At 35.3% G+C, this 25,027-nt stretch overlaps 2 protein-coding genes across 2 annotated transcripts; one reads left to right on the plus strand and one right to left on the minus strand.

Annotated features, from left to right (window-relative positions):
* Nucleotides 1-570: 570 nt before the first annotated feature.
* Nucleotides 571-8,635, minus strand: LOC132153091 (very-long-chain (3R)-3-hydroxyacyl-CoA dehydratase 2-like). Its single transcript, XM_059562279.1, has 7 exons — nt 8,316-8,635; nt 4,836-4,953; nt 4,360-4,378; nt 3,787-3,875; nt 2,478-2,599; nt 2,216-2,394; nt 571-2,020 (listed from the first exon to the last, which is right to left on the minus strand). The coding sequence occupies exons 1-7, from the start codon at nt 8,438-8,440 to the stop codon at nt 1,938-1,940; spliced, it is 735 nt and encodes a 244-aa protein (XP_059418262.1). The 5' UTR covers nt 8,441-8,635; the 3' UTR covers nt 571-1,937.
* Nucleotides 8,636-8,855: 220 nt separating this feature from the next.
* LOC132153088 (signal transducing adapter molecule 2-like) lies at nt 8,856-23,217 on the plus strand. The gene is made up of 14 exons (XM_059562277.1): nt 8,856-9,104; nt 11,010-11,094; nt 11,340-11,415; nt 12,484-12,579; nt 12,679-12,825; nt 15,976-16,045; nt 16,229-16,421; nt 16,586-16,680; nt 16,769-16,851; nt 16,960-17,047; nt 19,143-19,197; nt 19,283-19,439; nt 19,569-19,711; nt 21,651-23,217. The coding sequence occupies exons 1-14, from the start codon at nt 9,065-9,067 to the stop codon at nt 21,850-21,852; spliced, it is 1,530 nt and encodes a 509-aa protein (XP_059418260.1). The 5' UTR covers nt 8,856-9,064; the 3' UTR covers nt 21,853-23,217.
* Nucleotides 23,218-25,027: the final 1,810 nt, after the last annotated feature.

Raw genomic sequence — 25,027 nt, forward strand, 5'->3', positions numbered from 1 at the left:
TGTTCATTTGGCTTTACACTTTTCTAAATAACGATTAAACCACATCAGGGTTTTAATAAATTAGTGTAGGATTGGGGTGAAATATAAAAGTAAAAAATTATCTTTTAAACACTAGATAAATTTCTAAACTCTTATTCTAAATCAAGTTAATTATTCAAAAGGAAAGGTTACTTTAGTGAAATTATATATATATATATATATATTTTTTTTTTTTTTTTTTTCTTTTTGTGGATTTAGCATAAAAGGAGGATGCATTGTTTTTAAATAGCTAAAATCAAACCCCCAGGAAGCAAACATTGCCCTTTAATAAAAAGGTTCATTTCTGACAATTGAGCTCACAGAACGTGTTCAGTTAAAATATATCAAAGATAGATCTCTACTGCCATCATGTGAAGGAAGGATGAATAATCCCCTTTCCTAAAATACTTTTAAGTCTACAAAACATATGTGTTTAATTGTATATTGAAATATATGTAAGAAACACACAATACTTTCAATTACACTGCAAGTTGAATCCTAAAATACGAGGAAGATATATCATTCAAGTTTAAAGAATAAAAACAAACTGGCTTTGCTTCCAATGTAACGTTTATTGTAAATATATATAATCGTATTACTATTCATACAAAGTTTGCTGGTCCCATGCAGAACTTGTATATCAAAAGCTTGACAATGTTGTCATTTTTATTTGAGTTAAGGGCCATGCTTCTATTAACCAAACTTTAGCCACACCACTTTTACATGCAGTTGTATTCAAAGTTGCACTCCATTCATCCCATGCTCATCTTTTCATAAATAGGCTTGTTAAGACAAACAGGCTTACCACTTTATTTGCAAAGACTCTATTTGTGTAAAAGTGTGGCTCACACTTCAATAAGAGAGAGACTCATTTGCATTGGGAGGGCTGAAGTTGACTGTTCACAATTAGGCAGAAGGGCAATGAAGCGTTAAGTTAGTTTTGACTCCCAGCTTTCCCTCCACATTATTAGATTTGACTCATTAGAAAAGTATGACTGGAGGCAATTCAATCCAATTGGCCCCCATTAGCCAAGGCTTGTGCTCTCTTCTGCTTGGCATGCGAGTCTCTCTTAGCCAAACACTTCCACATTGCCAGCCATAAAAGCTCCAAAAGTGTCAGCTGCAATCTCTTTCTACTAAAGAAATGTATATCTTGTACATAAGTAGTATTGACTATGAGGTCCGACCCAGCAACTCAGTCAATTTCTTTTGGTGATACACCTCTTTTTTTTCCGCAAATGGCCACAAACCAACAATATACATCCAATACTGAACAAAACAACCGATTAACATTGATCCTTTTAGAAACACAAAACAAAAAGGACAGTAATCATGACGGGAATCAGTAGACACGCAAGTAAGTGTGAAAGTCAAGAACGGTTTGAGTTATGAATTACACTCAAATATAAAGAAAAGAAATTAATTGAGTTGAGAGAGAAACAGAGATTTAAGTCAAATAGATTCAAATGTCTGAAATACAACGTACAAAACACACCACACAGGAAAATTATGAGACATTTCTTCTGGTTAAAGCCACCAGATGCAGCTAACTTTATTTTTGCCCTTTATCTGAATGATATTTGCTACAATATTTGGTCTGTATTTCTACATCTAGAATTAAAAAATGTTGTTACACAGCAGCTGATGCATTAGTATGGTAAAGACATTCCTCTCCCTTTAAACTGAGGAAAAGACATTTGTGTAGTTACAGGAACCCTAAAAAATCACCAACTGCAACAGTTCTGGACCAAAATAGTATCATTAGCAATCATTCTGCATATCTGGCCTGTTTAATTGACAAGAATGCCTTGTCTTCCTTTTTTTTAATAAAAAAATCAGTAGTGTGGCTTTTAAAGGTTATCCGTTTGTTTCTGTTCTCGATGCGATCAGTCTGCTGTGTGCGGCAACGGCAGGACGAGTTATTCCACTTTGCTGTACTCCTCCACGTGCCCCAGAACTTTCTTTCTCTGGCGTATCATGTGGAAGTAGAGCTGCGGGAATACTGAGAAACACAGACAAAGAAGGTCATTAACGGGAACACAGCTGTTCATTGACAAGACAAGAATGAGTTACAAGAGATTGTGAAGCTATAAGAGATCAACCGAGGAATCTGATTATTCATAGATGGAACATATCAAAACAAATCATTTTGAGAATACGTAATTAAAAATCTCTTTGTCCAGGAATTAAAACGTACAGGGGATGTAGGAGATCATGACGAGGATGAGGAAGGTGTGGTAGTCAAAGGAGAAGTTGTAGTTGTTAGGCAAGAAGATGGAGTAGAGCCCTGTTTTCTGCACGTATGGCAGCGCGGCATAAATTGTCAAAAGTTCCCCTGCCACTCCCATGGGGTACAGCACAATAAAAAATGTGTACCTGTGAAAATATGAAGAGCAGAGTATATAAAATATACTTTTCTATCAAATAAAGGCCAGACAATAAACTCTGAGGAGCTCCACCTTGCCCATTTGATGAGGTAAGGCAGGTGGTTGAGCAGGCTGAAGGTGTAGAAAGAGTAGCGGATGATCTCCGTGACCGTCCAGGCCACCACAAAGAGGAGAACACTGTCTTCACTTTGGACCTAAAATGAGAGAAACTGTAAGTCACACAGGGAAGAGACAGAAGAGAAATTTAGTCGGGAACCATGCATTTATGCGCAATTCACTGAAGCCACTCGACACACAAAGATGGACCACTGAGATGATCGGAAACGGACGCACTTCAAAAAGCATTCAGGCCCATCAAAGGCTCCAATTTCGCTTCTACACACATACAGGCTTGAAAGGAGGTTATTTTAGCAATAGAAACATTCACAGGCATACATGGACATGTTACATGTTAGTATTATTTCTCGCAGGAATAACTTACAGAACTATACACTTCAGCTCAGACGTCTTTCTCTGGGATAGACAATCAGAACTTGATTCTTAGTTTCAATGAACTTCAAATAAATAACATTGTTTTCTTCACACTAAAATTCTACTAATGCAGGATTTTGGCTTTTGATGAGCACTGAACTATTAAACCAGCTGTTGAAATCCACTAGATGGCAGGGGACAAAAGTCAATGAGACAAACAGAGAAATATTGCTCATAGTGTTCTTATAGGGAACATTAATGATAAAGAGAAATTTGAGAGATTTTCAAACCCAGGTTTTAAACAGTGAGAATCCCTGACATCATCATTAAAAAAAAAAATCAATAATATACCAAAATTACTGTAGGTCACCTGAACAATTTAAATATCTGTGTTTTAAAACCAAACTAAAACCAAAATAAAACTATTAAAAATAGTTTTTGCTAGTTGAAATACATCTGAAATAAAATACATGATAAATATTAGATAACTTAAAAAACTTACATGAAAACTAAGTGAAATTAAATAAAAGTTAAAATATTAAAATGAATAAAACTTATAATTTAAAATAATAATATAGAAATTTAGAAAAAATGAAAAAAAGTGTATAAATAACAAAACACAAAATGAATCTTTAAAATTTTTAACAATTATACTTATAAAAAAATCCAGCAAATGTAAAATATTAAATTGTATGATAGTCCATAAATAATTCTAAAATAACACTGTAACATATGCAAGTTAAAAGCATTGTTACCCAAAAATGAAATTGTTGTCATCATTTACTCACACTCATGTTGCTCCAAACAGCTGCTGGTAACAACTATTTTTGATTTACAACAACTTGAGATTGAGTAAGTGATGACAGAATTAAAATTTTTGAGTGAATTATCCCTTTAAACATAAACGTACTTCTTTAACGCTGTGCGTCACTGCCCATGTAAGGAACACCCGTGACATCACTTGGAACCCAGTCAGGACCACCGAGGAGGGAACAATTCCTTCAAAACATTTCAAATGTTGAGTTAAGAGTTCAATCCTTTGTATTTTTGCAATGTGGGCTTAATCAGAATAAACTATGAGTTGCAATAAAGCAAGCATAAAAATAATCTTAATTCATTACATTAAATATAATGAGAGTGTCATAATTCCCAGAATTTGAATAATTTAAGAGAGTAAGGATGGTTATGATGTAACAGAGAGTGCTGCAGGACTGGTTGTTTGCACTGGGAAAGGTCACATTAAGCTTCAAGTCCCAGATAATGAGGTGTGGACTTAGAACTCTACGCTCCACGGGTGCAGTAAGACTCTTTATCACATTATCACTGTCAGACTGGCAGAGAAACCAGCCCCCTCGCTGACGATGGCACTGCTGGGTTAAAAAAAGCTTGCCTTGTATAGCCAATCTGATCTATATATTTCACCTCGTGCATATTTATAGTCGAAATTAATAAGATACTGTTATTAGCAGCAGGGTGCACTTACCCACGGCACAATGCAATATCTGTGAAGAGAGCAAAGAACAAATATTATAAGGTGCACTCAGCCTCGAGGAATTATCATTTTTAGCATAAAAATAATCAAACAGAACTCTGTAGGGTGAGAAAATAACATACATTTCCAAAATATGAAATCAGAAGAAAATAACCAAAAAAAAAGATATATATATATATATATATATATATATATATATATATATAACATTTATTTATTCATTTTCATACACTACCATTCAAAATTTAGGAGTAGTTAAGATTACAAAAAATATTTTTAACGTTTCAGTCTCTTATGCTCATCAAGGCTACATTTATTTGATCACAAAATACAGTAAAAACTGTAATATGTGAGCTAAATTTTACAATTTAAGGTAGCTCTTTTCATACTTTCAGTTTTAAAATTTAAAGTAGCTAATTTCATGATTATGAATGAATTTAAAAGAACATAGCTCCCATAACTCTCACCTCAAGGAGGGCACCAGTCTGAAAGTATTTTAAGGGCTTCTCTATCGAGTAATAAAGACCATGGTAGCTTCCTCTGGCAAGGTATGCTCGAACCAGACCAACAGCAATGACCAGCCATCTAGATAAGAAAGATTCGTAGAGTAACTCGTCCTTGCTTTGAGAGAGGAGGGCATTTCCAGGATGCACACAGGTGTGAAACTGCATGCAAATCTCTCACAACACAGCAGTTAACAGTAAATAGTGGCCTATAACAGTTAGCCTTGTGGCAATAATAAATATATAGACTTATCGCACAATATATGTACATGACCTTACCTCAATTTTTGTAAATTGCACATTATATTTACATAAATCCATTTTTTAAATTCCACTTACACTAGTGTCTTTTGCAGCTTCTTGTACATAATGTGTAGTCGGTGCTAGTTCAAATTTTAAAAATGTTTCTACAAACAAAGTTTCATCTGCAGATATGGCCTTGTTTAGCGATCTGTGCCTTCGTGCATATGGACATCTGACTGATAAATAGGAATTGTGTTTTTCAGCAATACAGTACACCCTTCATTTACAGAGAAAAGAAGGTCCAGGAAAAATCTGTAGATCTTTTTTCCATTCGTCACTTTGCACTTTTTGTTAGAAAATGTTTACTTACGATTTATAAGTTTTTTAAGGTATCTAATATTTTGATACTTAATTTCCATGATCTAAATATTCTTAAGAATGGAGAGTTTGTTTTCATTTGAAAGAGACAATAATATTGTTCATCGCAATTATTTCTGGGGCAATATATTGCACAACAAAAGGCCTGATAACAGTTTCATTTAAATACATACAGCACATTTATTGTTACATTGCACTGTATACATTTTCTTATGCAAAATGTACAAAGGAGCTTGTTTCTCAAAACATATATTTTTTCTGTTAAACCTTTTTTTACAGGTGCATTTCAATAAATTAGAATATCATGGAAAAGTTCATTTATTTCAGTAATTCAACTCAAATTGTGAAACTACTGTATTAAATTTAGTGCACACAGACTGAAGTAGTTTAAGTCTTTGGTTCTTTTAATTGTGATAATTTTGGCTCACATTTAACAAAAACCCACCAATTCACTATCTCAACAAAATTAGAATATGGTGACATGCCAATCAGCTAATCAACTCAAAACACCTGCAAAGGTTTCCTGAGCCTTCAAAATGGTCTTTCAGTTTGGTTTACTAGGCTACACAATTATGGGGAAGACTGCTGATCTGACAGTTGTCCAGAAGACAATCATTGACAACCTTCACAAGGAGGGTAAGCCACAAACATTCATAGCCAAAGAAGCTGGCTGTTCACAGAGTGCTGTATCCAACCATGTTAACAGACAGTTGAGTGGAAGGAAAAAGTGTGGAAGAAAAAGATGCGCAACCAACCAATAAAACCGCAGCCTTATGAGGGTTGTCAAGCAAAATCGATTCAAGAATTTGAATGAACTTCACAAGGAATGGACTGAGGCTGGGGTCAAGGCATACAGATGTGTCAAGGAATTTGGTTACAGTTGTCGTATTCCTCTTGTTAAGCCACTCCTGAACCACAGACAATGTCAGAAGCTCTTTTCAGCTCTTTTCAGATGAGAGCAAGTTTTATTTAATTTGGAAACCAAGGTCCTAGAGTCTGGAGGAAGGGTGGAGAAGCTCATAGCCCAAGTTGCTTGAAGTCCAGTGTTAAGTTTTCACAGCCTGTGATGATTTGGGGTGCAATGTCATCTGCTGCTGTTGGTCCATTTTGTTTTTTTTGAAAACCAAAGTCACTGCACCCTTTCACCAGTTTACCACCTTTGCAGGTGTTTTGAGTTAATTAGCTGATTAGAGTGTGGCACCAGGTGTCTTCAATATTGAACTTTTTCACAATATTCTGATTTTTTGAGATACTGAATTTGGGATTTTCCTTAGCTGTCAGTTATAATCATCAAAATTAAGAAATAAACATTTGAAATATATCAGTCTTTGTGTAATGAATGAATACTGTATAATATACAAGTTTCCCTTTTTGAATGGAATTATTGAAATAAATCAACTTTTTGATGATATTCTAATTATATGACCAGCACCTGTATGTGCAGCACTTGGTATAAAATGAAGACAGAAGATAGAAGAGCATCAATACCATGATACTAGCAGATGATGCTTTGTCTGAATATCACCAAAAACAAACAGCATTTTAAAATCAGACTGGAAATTACAGTACAGTCCTGTATCTTTAGTGGTTTAATTCAAGTGAAAATAATGCACATAGTACATTACCGGACAAAGTTTAATGTCCCTGTAAGATATCATGAAATGGTCTTTAACTGAAAAACAACGACTGAATTGCATCAGCAAACTATTCATGATTGCATTGCGAAAATGTAGCAAACCCGGTTTGGTTAGTACTGCTGCTGAAGCTGCATTGAGAAGTTCAAATCATTGGAATGAATCAGTTGAATCGAAAAGCTCGTGTTAATAAACTGGTTCCTCACTCACAGACGAGTAATTTGCAAACAATTCGGTTCAAACGAATCGGAAAAAATAACGATTGCAGAAAAACAATTCCCATCCCAGAAAGCAATAATATTAAGTCTTAAAATATTAGTTTTGTAAACATCGGTAGTGATGTTTTTTTTTTTACTCATACTCAGCTCAAAAATATTTGAATAAATTAAATTTGCTTTGTTTGAAGTGTCACAACGACAAGTTGTTGTTTTTTAGTTGGGATACTTAGATTCGATTTTAAATAATTATTCGAACGATTTTTATAAGTAACCGCTGTGTTTTTTTTACGTTTCAAATATGCAGCAAAAATAGATCTAGTAACGCTTTGAATATATACATTTGCACATTTTAAAACAATGTTTACAAATTGCTTTCCAGAAGAGAAATACACATGTATTCACAGATTTTTTTTTACTCAAATATAGCTATTAATCACTATTTCAGTTCATTTATGTTTATTGTTTTAACATCCCTTCTCAGAACCCAGAGTGATTAAGAAACGAACAGGTTCTACCGAATCGATTCGTTCCCGAAACTGACATAATTGTGCAACAGTTTCGGGGTTACGATTACGAAGACAGTGCACTTCTATTCACTGTTTACCCACGGTGCTACATTTAAACTAACAAAGACAATAAATTCACTTCTACGTCCATTAAAGCCATCTAACTGTAAAATAAGAACAATGCATTCATGCAACCAATGATCGCTGTCAACCAGCAGCCCAGAAGAGGCGTGTTAAACAGGCGTTAATAGGATTTACGTTGCATTGCATTAGCAAAAATACTCAGAAGAAATTTAATGTATTTTTATTTCAAGCAAACGGTGTTAAATCATGCAATATAAACCCAAAGGGGAGGTACCCGCGAATCTGTCAATCACTCAGATAGAGCACGCTGTCTGAAATCGAACCAATTCATTCTTACTGTCACGCGCTCGAGCACGGAAGAGCTTTTGATTTTCATCATACCCTGCTGTCATAACCACGTTGTAAATGACCAGATATGCGGTGGCCAGCGTTCCGGGTCCCTTTTTCTTCTTGTTACTGGAGTCAGTGTGCGCTGTTCTGCTGGTCCCCATGGCAGGTGCCGACATGACTGAACTACCATTAGAAAGAGAGGATCACGCGATGATCCCGCTGATTGAATGAAGGCGTGTGGCCTTGCTGACATGTATAGAAGGTGCTGATGAGTGGAGCGCCCCCTGGCGAGCATACGGTGTAAATGATGTCCTCTGTGTTACTCTATTACAGTTTAGATTCGCTTATCCACGGACATGCTTAACAATAACAACACGATTTTTATATACTATAAATATTGATTAAAAAAATGATTTTGTGTTACAGAAATTTCAGAAACATCAATTCCAGTCGCTAGATGGCAGCGCGGGTCTCGTGCCCAGAACGCACTGGTCTTTAAAAGGGCTCAACGTACGTGCCTATCGGAAATATAGATTTATAAAAACAAACAATGACATCACTTCATCAGTTATTTTTGTGGTGTTAATATAAAGTCTAAATATAACTTAAAATCTAGAATCGTTTGGCTATTGTGACACGTATGCGATTTTTCTGACAGGCATTGCGTTTGCTTACTAAGTTTACGGAAGAGCAACTGGTGGAAGTGGACGCAGTTTAATGGATGAGAGAACGAGAAATCTTCGATTTACGTAGATAATACGCTTGAATTTAACCTTTAATAGATAGGAAAAGGTCTCAGAATGCCTTTGTTTGGCCAAAACCCGTTCGACCAGGATGTGGGTGAGTTTGACAGTTTTGTTTTTGTCGAAGTGATGTGATATTGACAAGTCAGTTAACAGGGCCTCGCTGTCAGATCCTCAAGATCTAAGTTCTTTTGTTTTGTTTTGTTTTGTTTATTTTCTCTAATACTCTCATCCCTTATATGTCTTATGTTTCGGGATTTAACTATTAAAGCTGTCAAACGTAATTAGTAGAATTGACACCATACTTGCAATATTGTTGCAACTTTTTAGATTGACATTAATCATTTTCAGTCTGTCAAAAATATATTTTGAGCTGTTTGTCTCTCTCTCTCTCTCTCTCTCTCTCTCTCTCTCTCTCTCTCTCTCTCTCTCTATATATATATATATATATATATATATATATATATATATATATATGCAGTGATATTTAAATATGATTTTAACTACAAATAATATACTATAATTACTAATACAATATAATTAATATACTATAATTACTAATACAATATAATTAATATAACATAGTATAATACAATACATAAATTTAATTAACAAAACGTTAACATGAAATATTATATAACCTTCCTAATACAATGCTATTTCAAAATGCTTAGCTTAAAAAAAATCACAATAAATAAATACATTAAAAAAAAAAATCCAATAAGAATGAAATGAGTAATGGGAGTTCATTTATCAAAAGTAACACACAATAGCGTGTACATTGTTCGTTTCATAGTTTTGTCCTTTAATAGCTTAGTGTGTATAAACTTGTGACACTGAGTTTAAAGCACTTGAGTATTGGTCATTTTATTTCAAGCTGTATGTTGCTGGATGTTGCAATGCAAATTTCCCTGTCGTCATTAAGAGTTAGTCATTCAAATGCACCCAGCTGTTTTATTCTTGAAGGAGGGGTAAAATAATCTATACTAGTGGATTATCTGCAGGCTTTTGAGTAGTAGTGGTCGACCGATATGTGTTTTTTTGACAGCCGATGCCGATATCTTGGAAAGCAGGGGGCCGAAAGCCGATATGATTTTGTAAATTATTATTATTAATATTTAAGAAATTTGAAATCATTTGTCAATGTATAAAAAAATAAATGTGTAAAAGAAACATGCTTATATTTTAAGTGACAGTATTTTTCACAAATAAATAAATATTCAATAAAATGTAATTAAAAAGAAAGTAAACACTGTAACCAACAGGGCACTCAGTATTCTGGGAAGTTTGTCTGCACTGGGAATCATATTTTTTTAAATAAAGCCAGGTTAATACTCATTTTACATACAGCACAAAGTTAAAATTACATGAATATGACAGTGGGCAAATGCATAAAGTGCAGTATAATTTGAAATCACAAGTTTATAGTTTAAAAAATTCAATTCACATGGACTGACCATCATGCAGAAAACACGCAATCATGCTGGATACACACGCACACTTCACAAGCTCTCACAGCTGGATTCGACTTAAGTTTGCAAGGCTTGTGAAAATGTTTATTAGTCATTCAAAGATTTGTTTAAATTATATAAATGCATATTTGTTTAATGCTGACGGCAAACGAGAAAGCATTATAATATTTGCCTTTCTATTACTAATAGGCCTAATATTAAAGCAGTTGTTATAATACATTCTGTATTTCTTTGTTTAACCGTTCTATCTGATTATTAGACAGACTTCTATCTGTATTAGACCAACTGTTGACAACGAACAAGAGAGAGAGTGTGAGCTGTGTGCACTCAGGCACTGCCGCTCTCAGCGACGTCAAAATAAAAGTCCCGCCTCGAACACATCAGCAGATGCCAATATCTGAAAAATGACAAATATCGGCCCATGTATCCGCCTTTGCAATATATCGATCGACCACTACTTTTGAGAAGATTGTTTTGAAAGTATCATTTGGATTTGTTTGTTTAAATGCTCATTTCCTTTGCATTTTCAGAGAAAGCCACTAGTGAAACTAGCACATCAGAGGACTGGGGCCTCATTATGGATATCTGTGACCGGGTCGGAACAACTCCCAATGGGTTAGCTGAAATATCATTACAAACAAGATTTTAATAACTATATGTTTGTAATGCTTATTTTAGTAACAATTAATAACATTAATGTTGCTTGTATGCATCGTTTTTCTTATGTAGACACATTTTGTTTGTTATTAATTTGTATTATTTTTATTTTATTTTATTTTTATCTTAAAAAATGGTGTGTCTCTCACTAAAATAAGTATGTTTGTCCCCCTTTTTGTCATTTTCACATTTTTCTGTCATAGTGCAAAGGATTGTCTCAGGTCAGTCATGAAGCGTGTGAACCACAAGGTCCCTCATGTAGCCATGCAAGCATTAACGGTGAGCTCTTCATCTTCTGTTCCCATTGTAGTCAAACAGAGTTTAGTAAATGATTGTATTAGTTATCACAATGTTTATGTTCTTAGGAAAGTTAACCTGTTTATGGCATGCAAATAGTTACTGTGCACTGAACTGGGGTAGAAGAAACTAAAGCTGTAAAAGCTTAAAAAAAAAAATCCAGAGCGCATCTGGAAGTGATTTCTGTGGGCTCCCACTCTGACTCCCCAACGTCTCAGCCTGCAAAGATGTCTCACTCTGTTTTTAGATAGCTTCTTTCTCGTCTGGCTGTATCTTTACAAAAATGTATTACATAGCTATTACAAAGAAGTAAAGTGGGTAGATATGCTCTTTTTAAATTGGTAAATGTGTTGTAACAATAATAATTGTAATTTTAATAAAAAAATATGAATGATGATGATAATGTTAATAATAAAAAAGCTTTAGTATTAGTAGTATAAATCTTTATTATGATGTCACATTTAATTCACATTTAATGGATGTACTAACAGAAATAGGAAATGTTACAAGTGTTCAGTAACGACAATAGCAATAATTATTATTTATTGTAATTATTATGAATCTTTATTTTGTGTCTACATTTCATTTACATATATTTAAAGATAGTTATGTAAAATGTTACAGGAGTGCAATAACAATGTATAATAATAGTAAGAAATTAATTATTATTGTTATTATTAATCTTCATTATGATTACACATTTCATTTACACACATTTGAAGTATTACAGAATTGTTACAAGTGTGAAATCACTGTTTGTGTAGAAAATTGTTCTTAAATTGTCATGGAAATCCTGTAAGTATCAGGCAGTTATGAAATTAAAAAATGTCTTGCTTGGAAAAGTCATGGAAATATCTTCAAGTCAATATACATTTGAATTTACCCGTTCACAAATGAGCAAATCAGTCTAAATCAAAAACATTTTTAAATAATTAACCACTAGAAAACCACTTTAGAAATAACAGGAAAGGTCTTGGAGATTCATTGATCATGAATGTTTTTTAATGCAAATAATGGTTCCTGAAATGTTGCTGTATTTTCCATGTTTAGTTGCTGGGTGCCTGTGTTTCAAACAGTGGAAAAATCTTTCACCTAGAAATCTGCTCGCGGGAGTTTTCCAGTGAAGTTCGTAGTGTGTTAAACAGGGTAAGGAACTTCAGCTCACTGTATAAATGATATTGAAATTACATACATTATGGCAAATTCCATTGATAATGTCTGCCGTCCTCATTGTCTTCTCCTCAGGTTCACCCAAAGGTTGCTGAGAAACTCAAGGCCCTGATGGTGGAGTGGGCCGAAGATTTCCAGAAAGACCCGCAACTGAGTCTCATTAGTGCCACCATCAAGTCCCTCAAAGAAGACGGAGTGGCCTTTCCCACCGCAAACCCCCAGGTATTTCTCCTATCAACTAATAATGTGATCCTGTTGGTAGGGCTGGGTACCGAACTTCGATGCCTTTATGGTATCGAACGAAAAACTTCGATATTATGAGTATCAAAAAATTATTTATCTTTCTGTGCCAAATTTCGGTTCCAAAAGCCAAGTGGGTTTTTTTTTTTTTTTTGCCAAGCAGCTGTGTCTGTGTGAGCTTGTAGCATACGTGCATGTAAGGACCTAAATTTGCCGTGATTGGCTGTCCACCACCACGTGACGGGGACGATTTCTGAAGATACTCGCAGTCACACAACACAAGTGTAGTTGTTTTTTCTCAAAACGTTTCCATTTTACAATGCCAAAGAGGTCTAAAGAGTATTGCAACCAAAGCCGGTGTTACGGTTTAACTGGTTACCGTGTTATCTGGTGACCAACTTCCTGGTTTAGGTCTCCGCTGCAGATGTGCTGGAACGACGGCAGCAGATTCGGCGATTCTGAAAGCACCAACTGACGTGATATTAAGTGTCTAATAAACGCAGACATGCTCATTGCGTGACTCTGATATTCTTGTAAAGATTACAAGTTATTAGTATGATCGCCCGTTTCGTGGCTGAAGTAAGTAGGATAAACAAAAAAATAAAAATAAAGTACGTCTGTGTTCGCGCGGGTTTCGAACACGCGCTAAAAGACAGCGCGCCGCGAGACAACAGTCACGAACCACCGAGCTACCGATCTACACAGAATCAGCTCCAGGTCTCTGGATTTAAGACAGGACTCTCGGCGTAACATCGTGCTGCTGCTGCTGAATCAAGGAAATGTGACCGTGTTAACTTGTGACCTGTGTTTACCTAGTATGAAAATAAACCATAGCAGAACGATGACTACATGGTTCTTGATGTTAAAGAACATTTCATGGCTTCTCAGACAACTGTACATTTGTGGCTACTGTGGGTTAATTATAAACTAAAGAAAATGTACCATGTTTTTACTATGGTAAATATGAGTTAACAATAGCGTTTATAATTAACCCACAGTAGCCACAAATGTACAGGTGTCTGAGAAGTCATGAAATGTTCTTTAACCCACAAATGCAGTTTGATTTTGCACTAAAGTTTTTTTTACATTCCTTTGCATTTTAGTTGGTTCAATATTAGCCTGTACACAATATCATTTGTTTATTTAATTATTTATAATTTGGTCATGTTGTGGCAAAAAGGTTTCTCTTTTTTTGTTAATTTTGGCCAAGTTAGGATTGATACCAATCCTGAGTGTCTGCTGGCACACCCCTATCCAAAAAGCACAACCAAGTTGTATTAATAATTTTATCCTGAATGTGAAGTGTTACCAGAATTTGTTTTAATTAAGGTGAAAAATAAAAGTTGTGTGTTTAATGTATTTGTGTTGATGTTGAAATGGTTTTTAAAACATATGGTATCGAAAAAAGTATCGTTAGGAACCGGTATCGAAACTGAGGTATCGAAATTGGCACCGGATCGAAAGATTTTGAACAATACCCAGCCCTACCTGTTGGATCTCACTGTGTGATGTCAGCTGTCCATAAACACCAGTGCTGATAGAACAGACAGCAGCCGCTGGTGCGTTGCCTAGATATATGACCCTGTAATTTGGCTGGGTTTACTTTATAGTGATAACTTTTTACATCCTAATTTTGCATAGTTTATTACTTATTCTGTTTGTATTTCCTGTATTGGTAGGTCAGAAGTATGTGTGTCACCTTGTTGTCATGCCATGTCTGCAGTGTAGGTCATTGCAATGTTCTTCCAAAGTTTCTGTGATTAATATTGTCAAATGATTGCATTTTCAAATGAAAAAAATATTTTTCTATATGCATGCATGTTGTAGTTGGTTTAATTTATGAATAAATATATTCTAACTTTATATCGTACAGTTACAAAACCATTCAAAAGTTTGGGATCAGTAAGATTTCATTATTATTATTGTAATTATTTATTAATTTTTTTAAGGATAATTAGTACTTTTATTCAGCAAGGAAATTCATTTAATTAAAAGTGACATGTACAATATTACCAAAGATTTCTTTTTGAAATAAATGCTTTTTTATTTTATATTCATCAAAGAATCCTGAAAAAAAAATACTAAGTAAACACAACTGTTTTCAGCATTGATTATAATAAGAAACGTTTCTTGAGCACATAGCATCTTAAAACGACAATAAAACAGCATATTAAAACGTTGTCTGAAGGATCATGTGAGACTGAAAACTGGAGTAATGTCTCCAGCTAAATCAGCTTTGCCGTCACTGAATTTTTTTTTTTTTTAAATATAGAAAAATTGTTATCTGTAATAATATTTAACATTATTACTGTTAATAATAAAAACAAGGTTTTTATTTTATTTTGTGGTGATTTTTCTATAGTTTTACAGTTTTGTTCAGTCAATCTTTGAAAAAGGCCATGTGTTTTTAAAGATGATTAAAATTTTTAACATCAAAAGTTCATAAACAATAGTCAGTCACCTCGTGATTTCTGAATTAATCATGTGACTAAACATGACCACTGTTTCTCACATGAAATATCTGATGACGCTTTAGCCATTTAGGTTAGAGGCGAATAAATAAGCCGAGTGGGTCTGGAATGCTAAACCCTGTGTGTAAACTGGAGACAGAATGGAATTTCATGTCACATATTTGCCATACTGCCCTCATGGCCCATAAGATTTCAGTTCTTCGTCGTATTCACTCATCCACTATTATATTGTTGTCACACCATTTTGTTTGAATAAAGGATAAGTGCATGTAAACATTTATGTTGCTGTTAATGAGTACTGACTACATAAAATAGGTCACGAGACTTTACTGTGTCACTCAAATGTCATCATATACATATTATCTCAAAAACCTTCTTATGTAAATGGCTTGTGAGTCAGTAGTTACTGATTGGTATCATTGTTTTTGCTTTTTATATATATATATATATATATATATATATATATATAGCACACCCATAGATGGCGTTATATCTCGGTTTTTTTAAATAAATAAATATATATATATACATATATATATTTGTGTGTATGTGTGTGTGAAATTGAATTTGATTGATTGATTTTATATGTAGAATTTATATAGATAAAATGTATTTTTTGCAGATCGGTTCTGATGTGTTTTTATGTGATCTCTTCTTGCAGAGCTCAAGCACAAAGCCCAACAGCACATCTGCCACCAGCAAAACCGTTGATGATGATGATCTGGCCAAAGGTGAAGGCTGTTCATGCTAACATACTTTCATATCATTATTTGTTATTATGGTTTATTTATACCTGATGAATGTTTCTGGGGCCCTGCCGAAGCATCATAAAAAATTATTTGACACTAACTGTAGAGTCACTGTAACTATAGTCCTCTTTACCTAGATAATGAGTGTTTTTATTTTGCTTGCAGCCATTGAGCTGTCCTTACAGGAGCAGAAACAGCAGGCAGAGACACGACCCCTAACCATGATAGCAGATCCACCCTACAACACCAATGGAGGGAAAGAGTCACGTAAAGTGCGTGCCCTCTATGATTTTGAAGCGGCTGAAGACAATGAGCTCACGTTTAAGGCCGGAGAGCTTGTGATCATCCTTGATGACAGGTAAACTGATTGTTAAAGGAGATTATTTTTAATTAATTGTATCAATTTCACAATCAATATAGTGTTAAAGTTTAAACTATTTTGTGTGTCTCATAAAAAATAAAAAAAATCTCATAACTCATATAAATAGTCCATTGAGAAATAATTTTGCTGTTATCCAACAGTGATCCAAACTGGTGGAAAGGAGAGAATCATCGAGGAGTAGGCCTCTTCCCGTCTAACTTTGTCACCACCAAACTGAATGATGAACCAGACCCTGGTAATACACTTTATAACCTGGATTTTTGTGCGGGAATAATACATTTGTATATTCAAATTGCACATGCATCTCTCCCAAATTCTTATAGTGATGTATGTAGAGAAGAGCGTAGTTCCAGAGGAGCCCATTGTTGAAGTCAAAGCTGAGCCTGAGCCTGTGTATATAGATGAGGTGAGCGCTGATTGATCTTCGGTCACATTGATATGTAATTGATATAATCAATGGGCTCTTGGTGAAGTTCTCTTGTCTTATGTTGATTGTTGACTCTGTTCTCTATAGGAGAAGATGGACAAAGCTCTGTACCTGCTCCAGAACACAGACCCTGCAGATGCCTCACCTGACAGCCCTGAGTTGTTCACATTAGAAGGTACCAGGAAGGCCCTTCATGTGTTGCTCATGTTTAATGTTGATTACATTTATATGTAAAAATGGGACATATTAACAAAATATGACAATATAAGTATTTTATATAATTTCATTAAAGCGTAATAACTCACCCTCATGTCGTTCCAAACCAGTAAGACCTCCATTTATCTTCGGAACACAGTTTAAGATATTTTAGATTTAGTCCGAGAGCTCTCTGTCCCTCCGTTGAAGCTGTGTGTACGGTATACTGTCCATGTCCAGAAAGGTAAGAAAAACATCATCAAAGTAGTCCATGTGACATCAGAGGATCAGTTAGAATATTTTGAAGCATCGAAAATACATTTTGGTCTTAAAATAGCAAAAACTACGACTTTATTCAGCATTGTCTTCTCTTCCGTGTCTGTTTTAAGACAGTTCAAAACAAAGCAGTTTGTCATATCCGGTTCGCGAACGAATCATTCGATGTAACCGGATCTTTTTGAACCAGTTCACCAAACCGAACTGAATCGTTTTAAACGGTTCGCGTCTCCAATACACATTAATCCGCAAATGACTTAAGCTGTTAACTTTTTTAATGTGGCTGACACTCCCTTTGAGTTCAAACAAACCAATATCCCTGAGTAATTCATGTACTCAAACAGTACACTGACTGAACTGCTGTGAAGAGAGAACTGAAGATGAACACCGAGCCGAGCCAGAAAACGAACAATAGACTGACTCGTTCACGAGTCAAGAACCGGTTGCATCGGTTTTCGGATCACCAGTAGTTCTTTCTGACAGTTCGATTCAATAAACCGGTTGAAGAAAACGGTTCACCGGTTCTTTTGCGCTCGACGTAATGGCGTCATTGGTGATGACTCCAAGCCTTCGGTTTACCTGGGCTCATAACATTAGCACAGAATCAGTTCAGAATCAATCACCAAAAGAATCTGTTCGGTTCAGACGCTCTGTGTGTCGGTCTGCTTCATGCTGAATCACACATGCGCAGTATCATCAGCTCCTCGATTCTTCTTATCTGGCTCGGCTCGGTGTTCATCTTCAGTTCTCTCTTCACAGCAGTTCAGTCAGTATACGGTTTGAGTAAATGAATTACTCCGGGATATTGGTTTGTTTGAACTCAGAGGGAGTGTCAGCCACATTAAAAAAGTTAACAGCTTAAGTCATTTGTGGATTAATGTGTATTGGAGACGCGAACCGTTTAAAACGATTCAGTTCGATTTGGTGAACTGGTTCAAAAAGATCCGGTTACATCGAACGATTCATTCACGAACCGGATATGACAAACTGCTTTGTTTTGAACTCTCTCACAACAGACACGGAAGAGAAGAAAATGCTGAATAAAGTCGTAGTTTTGCTATTTTTGGACCAAAATGTATTTTCGATGCTTCAAAAAATTCTAACTGACCCTCTGATGTCACATGGACTACTTTGATGATGTTTTTCTTACCTTTCTGGACATGGACAGTAGACCGTACACACAGCTTCAACGGAGGGACAGAGAGCTCTCTGACTAAATCTAAAATATCTTAAACTGTGTTCCAAAAATAAACGGAGGTCTTACGGGTTTGGAACAACATGAGGGTGAGTTATTAATGACATAAATTTGCAAATTGGGCAAACTAACCCTTTAAATGGCTCTCCAGAATACTTTGTTCTTATGGACTGTTTTCAAGTTTCCAGGCTTCCTAAAAGCAGAAAACGTCATAGTTGGATAAACTTCTATAGTGGTGAAATATAGTTTTGCATTCCTAGTTGCTTCAGTAGAAAAAAAAAAACACAATAGCATTTCTATGACTTTCCAAAATATTTTTTTTTGATCACTTTGGTCAGAAAAGATAAAAAATTTAAATTTCCTCATCCGTTGTGTTAGAACCACATACACAGCAGCATGAGCTAGTTTTCTGCAATTTACTGCCAAGGTAATAAAATGCAAAGTATAGTGTTTCATTTTTAAAATTAAAATATGAAAAACTTCTTTCCAGATTTCCGATGTTAAATACCGCATCATCATAGTGTTTTATCACATTTAAACATCTCTGTTGTCAAATGTTACAACAAAAGATCATTGAATCTAATGTTCTGCCCTTTTTTTTAAGATGCTTGTGAAAAGATGAACCCAATGATCGATGAGAAATTACAAGAGATTGACAGGTTTGTTGAAATCAAAACTTATTCCGAAATAGGTTGGCTGTTTTTCAGCCGTTGCATATGAGGAAAAACACCTCTCTTCCTGCAGGAAGCACTCAGAGTTGTCCGAGCTGAATGTGAAGGTGCTGGAGGCACTGGAATTGTATAACCAGCTGATGAATGAGGCTCCACTTTACAATGCATATTCCAAAATGCAGACTCTCCAAGGCACTTACCCTGGAGCCTCTACTCCTCTCACGATGCAGGTTGGCTTTGCCATTTTAATAGACAGTTAGTGCCAATTCAGTCTATGGTATTTTGTGACACAAACAGTTCTGTTTGCATTATTCTGAATCGGAGTTCTGATTCTGAATATCCTAACTTTTCTCTTTTAGGGTTATCAGCCATCTGGAGCCTATATGTCCTCTGGTGTTCCACAGGGATATAGTCTTACAGACCAAGCTGGCCCTCTCTGTTCCCTTCCTCCTTCGGTCAATTCAGTGCCTACAAACCAGCCAGCACAACCTACTTACATCAGGTAATCCAAAGGCATCTTGTTAGTGTCCCTCTAATTTCAAAGCAACTTTGGCCTTGTTTGCATATATATGGATATTTCTACTAGGGATGCACCAAAAATTATCGGCTAGAAATTGCATTTTCGTTTTTTTGTCCAAAAGAGAAATATGGCCGAAAATATATGACTTGTGTGTAGCGCACAGGCCGTCCTTCTAGCCGTCATCACTGTATGGTGTGATGCTTCACTCAATATCCCGCTCTATGAATGTGCATTCCTTTGAGTTGTTCATGGCCCATGCAAACACTCCACTCATGTATGTATAAATGAATTAGAGATTTATAAATTTTATAAAGAGATTTTATCCAATTTTATTATTTCAATGAAAGTGTGGTTATTTTATTGGTTTGTATTTTTTAAATTCAGTATTATTACAATGATTGAGGTAAATTAAAAAGTCTTACAAAATTATTTTATATTATTTAGTAAAATAACAAATAATTTGTTAAAGTTTCAGTTTTTGGTCAAGTGCAACCAGAATTTCCGGTTTCTGTTTCAGCTCAGAATTTTCAATTCAGTGCATCCCTAATTTATACATATGCAGTTTCAAAATCCTGTCCACATCAACAGTGAATGAAGAAAACTCTATAAGTAGAAGGGCTGGGTATCGATTCGATTTCGATTTACAAGCTCTCAAATCAATTCGATTCGATTGTCAATTTATTTTTTCTTTTATTTGGAGTACATTCAGTGAATATAGTTTTAATACAAATGCTATTGAAATTTCTAAACAATTAACAGGAAACATCAGTTTACAAAAGGTGAATTTATAAAAAGAAATTAAGAACCACAGGCCTGTATTTTAAACCTTTTCTTTTTTTCTTTTTTAAAGGGTCCTTTTTTAAACAATAATAGGGGCATATAAAATGTTCTTAATTTTTCTGGTAATCAGATAAAGGCATAAAAATAAAATTTATCCTAATCAAATGAAAAACCCTTTTATTTTTTGGCAAACAAAGTGCTGCACAACAGAGGTTTACTGTTAAAATTAAAAAGAAAACAAATGTGATTATTTATTTTTAAAAATAAGATTTATTAATATTTATTAGAAGTAATAGTAGTAGCATTGTTGTTACATTGAGTCTTAAGACTGTTAAATAGTAATATAATTTCTTCACGTTAAAATAAAATTTTATTTTGACAGGTTTCCCGTGAATTAAACAATAAAATGCTGTAAAATGAAGTGACTCTCAGAGCAGCTGAGGATGAAATTTGTGTATTCATATCATCATAGTGAGACGACAGAAGTTAAAAACACCGCAAGCATCGTCAACGATGCGTTGCACCATCCATCATTCATTCATTCATTCATTGCGGAACTTATGGTGCCTTTACGCGTGTTGTCAGATGCTTTCACAGATTTGTAGTATTACTATAGAATTTTACCTGAGCATTGCAAATCACGCTTCGTTCCTGGTTCTTGTCAACGGCATCTCCACCATGATGAGCACTGAATGAGTGACAGGCTTTCTGTTGTAACATTGCGCAAGGTAAATAAGAGGGTGACATCTAGTGGCGAAGACTAATGATAAGATTCACATTAATCCTGAAATAAATTCCGGAAAAGATCGATTCATGGCTTTTGAGAATCAATATCAATTCAACATCATTTTAAAAAACGATCAATTGAAATTCAATTGATTTTTTTTGCCCAGCCCTAATTAGAAGTCCAATGATTTCTCACCAAGGAAGATATATTGACATTTTTTTTTAATTATCAACATTGGCCGATACATTTTTCTGTTTAGGTGATAAGTGTCAGTAGTGGGACTTTTATTTTGACAAAGATGTACTTGCCAACAGCCTTTTTCTTTTTTTGATGCTTTTGTTTAAAATGTATAATTATTATAGTGGTGTTGGGAAAACACATCTTAGATAACTGCAAATTGCTTATTTCTTGCAGCGGCCCCATGAATGCACCATACGTAAACCAAGCTCCCGGAGCCCCCGCTCCTTACCCCCATCAGATGGGCATGGGTATGGATATGTCTGCCTATCAGAATGCTAATCCTGGTCTGCCTCCAACCTCCTATCCAATGTCAGCTTCAGCCCAACCTGCCCCTCATCAGCAACAAGCAGCCTTCTACCAGCAACCCCTTCTGTAAAGCTGTACAGCAAGTCTGACTCCACAGCCATCAATATTCAATGCAAATTCCAAATGGTGAAATGAGGTTGAGAGTATTTTTCATCTCTATTGTGGACCAGAAACATGCAAGGATTCATTGAAATTTGTCTTCACAGGACAAAAGGAAGCAAACACTTCATTTTCTCTCCCACTTACTAACCCATGAAGCAGTTTAGGGCAGGTGTTCAGAGCTGATGGAATGAGTCACACTAACCATAAACATCATTTTTGTCGTCTTGTGATAATCACCAGCACATTCTTCTTTTTTCTGATTGAGAATTTAAGATAAAATGGTAAAATGTTCATACACTCATACTGTCTCATTTGAAGAGACAATTATTATAATTTACTGTTGCCATTTTCATTTATTTCTGACCCGCAACTTTCATTTCTTGCCTTTCGAAGCAAATGTGGGGTTTTATGCATTATAGAGAGAATGACTTTATAAAGAAGATTATACATGGATCACCAAATCTGCAATGATTTTATGTGCCAATACTCAGAGCACTCCTATAAACTCCTACAATCAAATTGGCAGTTTTAGGTTAATCCTGCTGTTAGTGATTCTAGAATTATGGCACAGATTTAGAAGGGGCAGCTGGGTACAGAATACATGTGATATTCATAAATTCTTTTGCAACCTGTGCTTTAGAACTGATGAATACAATCCCTTTATGGTCAATCCATATATTTCACTGTATAATGATATTTATAATATGCAAGTACCGCTTGTGTTCGCTGTTGTTTGATTTAATTTAAGGCATGTAATATTGCATACAGTTTAATTTTTATTTGGTCTATGACTCCTCAGCTGAAAATGATCAATCAGTTGTTCTTTTGCTTATAATGTATGTGAAGAAATGTGCTTTTCGGATATACCCTCCCATTTCTTCTTAACCGAAATGGGAAAATGTGTAATTCCTTTAACATATAGAGAGCATTTGTTCTTGTTAAAATGGGATTAATGTAGTTTAAAATAAAAGAAAATTGTCTTTTTTTCATAAACAGCTTGGAAAAAAGATATTGTATATTAGATGTTAAATATCTGGCTTTGTCTGTATTGCACCTTAACTTTATAAACATTTGTTTACCACCAGATGCCTTGTTCTTTCACGAGATGGAATAAACATAGAAACCAGTTCAAAAGATTTTATTTCAAAAGCTGCTGGATATTGGTAAACCTGTTTTAAGAGATCTAGAGGGAAATCTGTATTGTATCTCATGGACTCAATGTTTTGTAACATCAAGATTTCTTTGTATCCTGCCTGCTCATTTTTCAAATTCCTTTTGTAACACAGTGAACTCTTATAGTCTACAGAAAATAAAAACTACCCGTGTTACAAAATTTGCTTTTCTATAGTTGATACTTTCCCAGCGTTCCAAACTGATCTCCTCTCACGTGATTTGGAGATACTGAATATTAATTATTCATTTCTATTTTACATAATTTGTGCATCAAAACTGGTTACGTTTTGTAATAATCTTCTTGCACAGCTGATATGCTAATTATCAACCTCCTGGGTGAATCCTCATAGAATCTGTTGAAAAAGCAGCTACATCTGCGTACAACCCGAATTCCGGAAAAGTTGGGACGTTTTTTAAATTTTAATAAAATGAAAACTAAAGGAATTTCAAATCACATGAGCCAATATTATATTCACAATAGAACATAGATAACGTAGCAAATGTTTAAACTGAGAAATTTTACAGTTATATCCACTTAATTAGCTCATTTAAAATTTAATGCCTGCTACAGGTCTCAAAAAAGTTGGCACGGGGGCAACAAATGGCTAAAAAAGCAAGCAGTTTTGAAAAGATTCAGCTGGGAGAACATCTAGTGATTAAGTTAATTGATATCAGGTCTGTAACATGATTAGCTATAAAAGCTTTGTCTTAGAGAAGCAGAGTCTCTCAGAAGTAAAGATGGGCAGAGGCTCTCCAATCTGTGAAAGACTGCGTAAAAAAATTGTGGAAAACTTTAAAAACAATGTTCCTCAACGTCAAATTGCAAAGGCTTTGCAAATCTCATCATCTACAGTGCATAACATCATCAAAAGATTCAGAGAAACTGGAGAAATCTCTGTGCGTAAGGGACAAGGCCGGAGACCTTTATTGGATGCCCGTGGTCTTTGGGCTCTCAGACGACACTGCATCACTCATCGGCATGATTGTGTCAATGACATTACTAAATGGGCCCAGGAATACTTTCAGAAACCACTGTCGGTAAACACAATCCGCCGTGCCATCAGCAGATGCCAACTAAAGCTCTATCATGCAAAAAGGAAGCCATATGTGAACATGGTCCAGAAGCGCCGTCGTGTCCTGTGGGCCAAGGCTCATTTAAAATGGATTATTTCAAAGTGGAATAGTGTTTTATGGTCAGACGAGTCCAAATTTGACATTCTTGTTGGAAATCACGGACGCCGTGTCCTCCGGGCTAAAGAGGAGGGAGACCTTCCAGCATGTTATCAGCATTCAGTTCAAAAGCCAGCATCTCTGATGGTATGGGGGTGCGTAAGTGCATACGGTATGGGCAGCTTGCATGTTTTGGAAGGCTCTGTGAATGCTGAAAGGTATATAAAGGTTTTAGAGCAACATGTGCTTCCCTCCAAACAACGTCTATTTCAGGGAAGGCCTTGTTTATTTCAGCAGGACAATGCAAAACCACATACTGCAGCTATAACAACAGCATGGCTTCGTCGTAGAAGAGTCCGGGTGCTAACCTGGCCTGCCTGCAGTCCAGATCTTTCACCTATAGAGAACATTTGGCGCATCATTAAACGAAAAATACGTCAAAGACGAGCACGAACTCTTCAGCAGCTGGAAATCTATATAAGGCAAGAATGGGACCAAATTCCAACAGCAAAACTCCAGCAACTCATAGCCTCAATGCCCAGACGTCTTCAAACTGTTTTGAAAAGAAAAGGAGATGCTACACCATGGTAAACATGCCCCGTCCCAACTATTTTGAGACCTGTAGCAGAAATCAAAATTGTAATGAGCTCATTTTGTGCATAAAATTGTAAACTTTCTCAGTTTAAACATTTGCTATGTTATCTATGTTCTATTGTGAATAAAATATTGGCTCATGTGATTTGAAAGTCTTTTAGTTTTCATTTTATTAAAATTTAAAAAACGTCCCAACTTTTCCGGAA

The sequence above is a fragment of the Carassius carassius genome, chromosome 11 (genome assembly GCF_963082965.1).
Source record: "Carassius carassius chromosome 11, fCarCar2.1, whole genome shotgun sequence".
Taxonomy (NCBI): Eukaryota; Metazoa; Chordata; class Actinopteri; order Cypriniformes; family Cyprinidae; genus Carassius; species Carassius carassius.

Excerpts from the sequence above, each read along its gene's own strand:
- LOC132153091 (XM_059562279.1), bottom strand. The coding sequence starts at position 8,440 with ATGTCGGCACCTGCCATGGGGACCAGCAGAACAGCGCACACTGACTCC. Across the intron at positions 2,600-3,786 it reads TGACGCACAGCGTTAAAGAA|GTCCAAAGTGAAGACAGTGT; the intron begins GTACGTTTATGT and ends CTCTCATTTTAG. Across the intron at positions 2,021-2,215 it reads CATGATCTCCTACATCCCCT|TATTCCCGCAGCTCTACTTC; the intron begins GTACGTTTTAAT and ends TGTGTTTCTCAG.
- LOC132153088 (XM_059562277.1), top strand. The coding sequence starts at position 9,065 with ATGCCTTTGTTTGGCCAAAACCCGTTCGACCAGGATGTGG. Across the intron at positions 17,048-19,142 it reads TGAGTTGTTCACATTAGAAG|ATGCTTGTGAAAAGATGAAC; the intron begins GTACCAGGAAGG and ends CTTTTTTTTAAG. Across the intron at positions 19,712-21,650 it reads GCACAACCTACTTACATCAG|CGGCCCCATGAATGCACCAT; the intron begins GTAATCCAAAGG and ends TATTTCTTGCAG.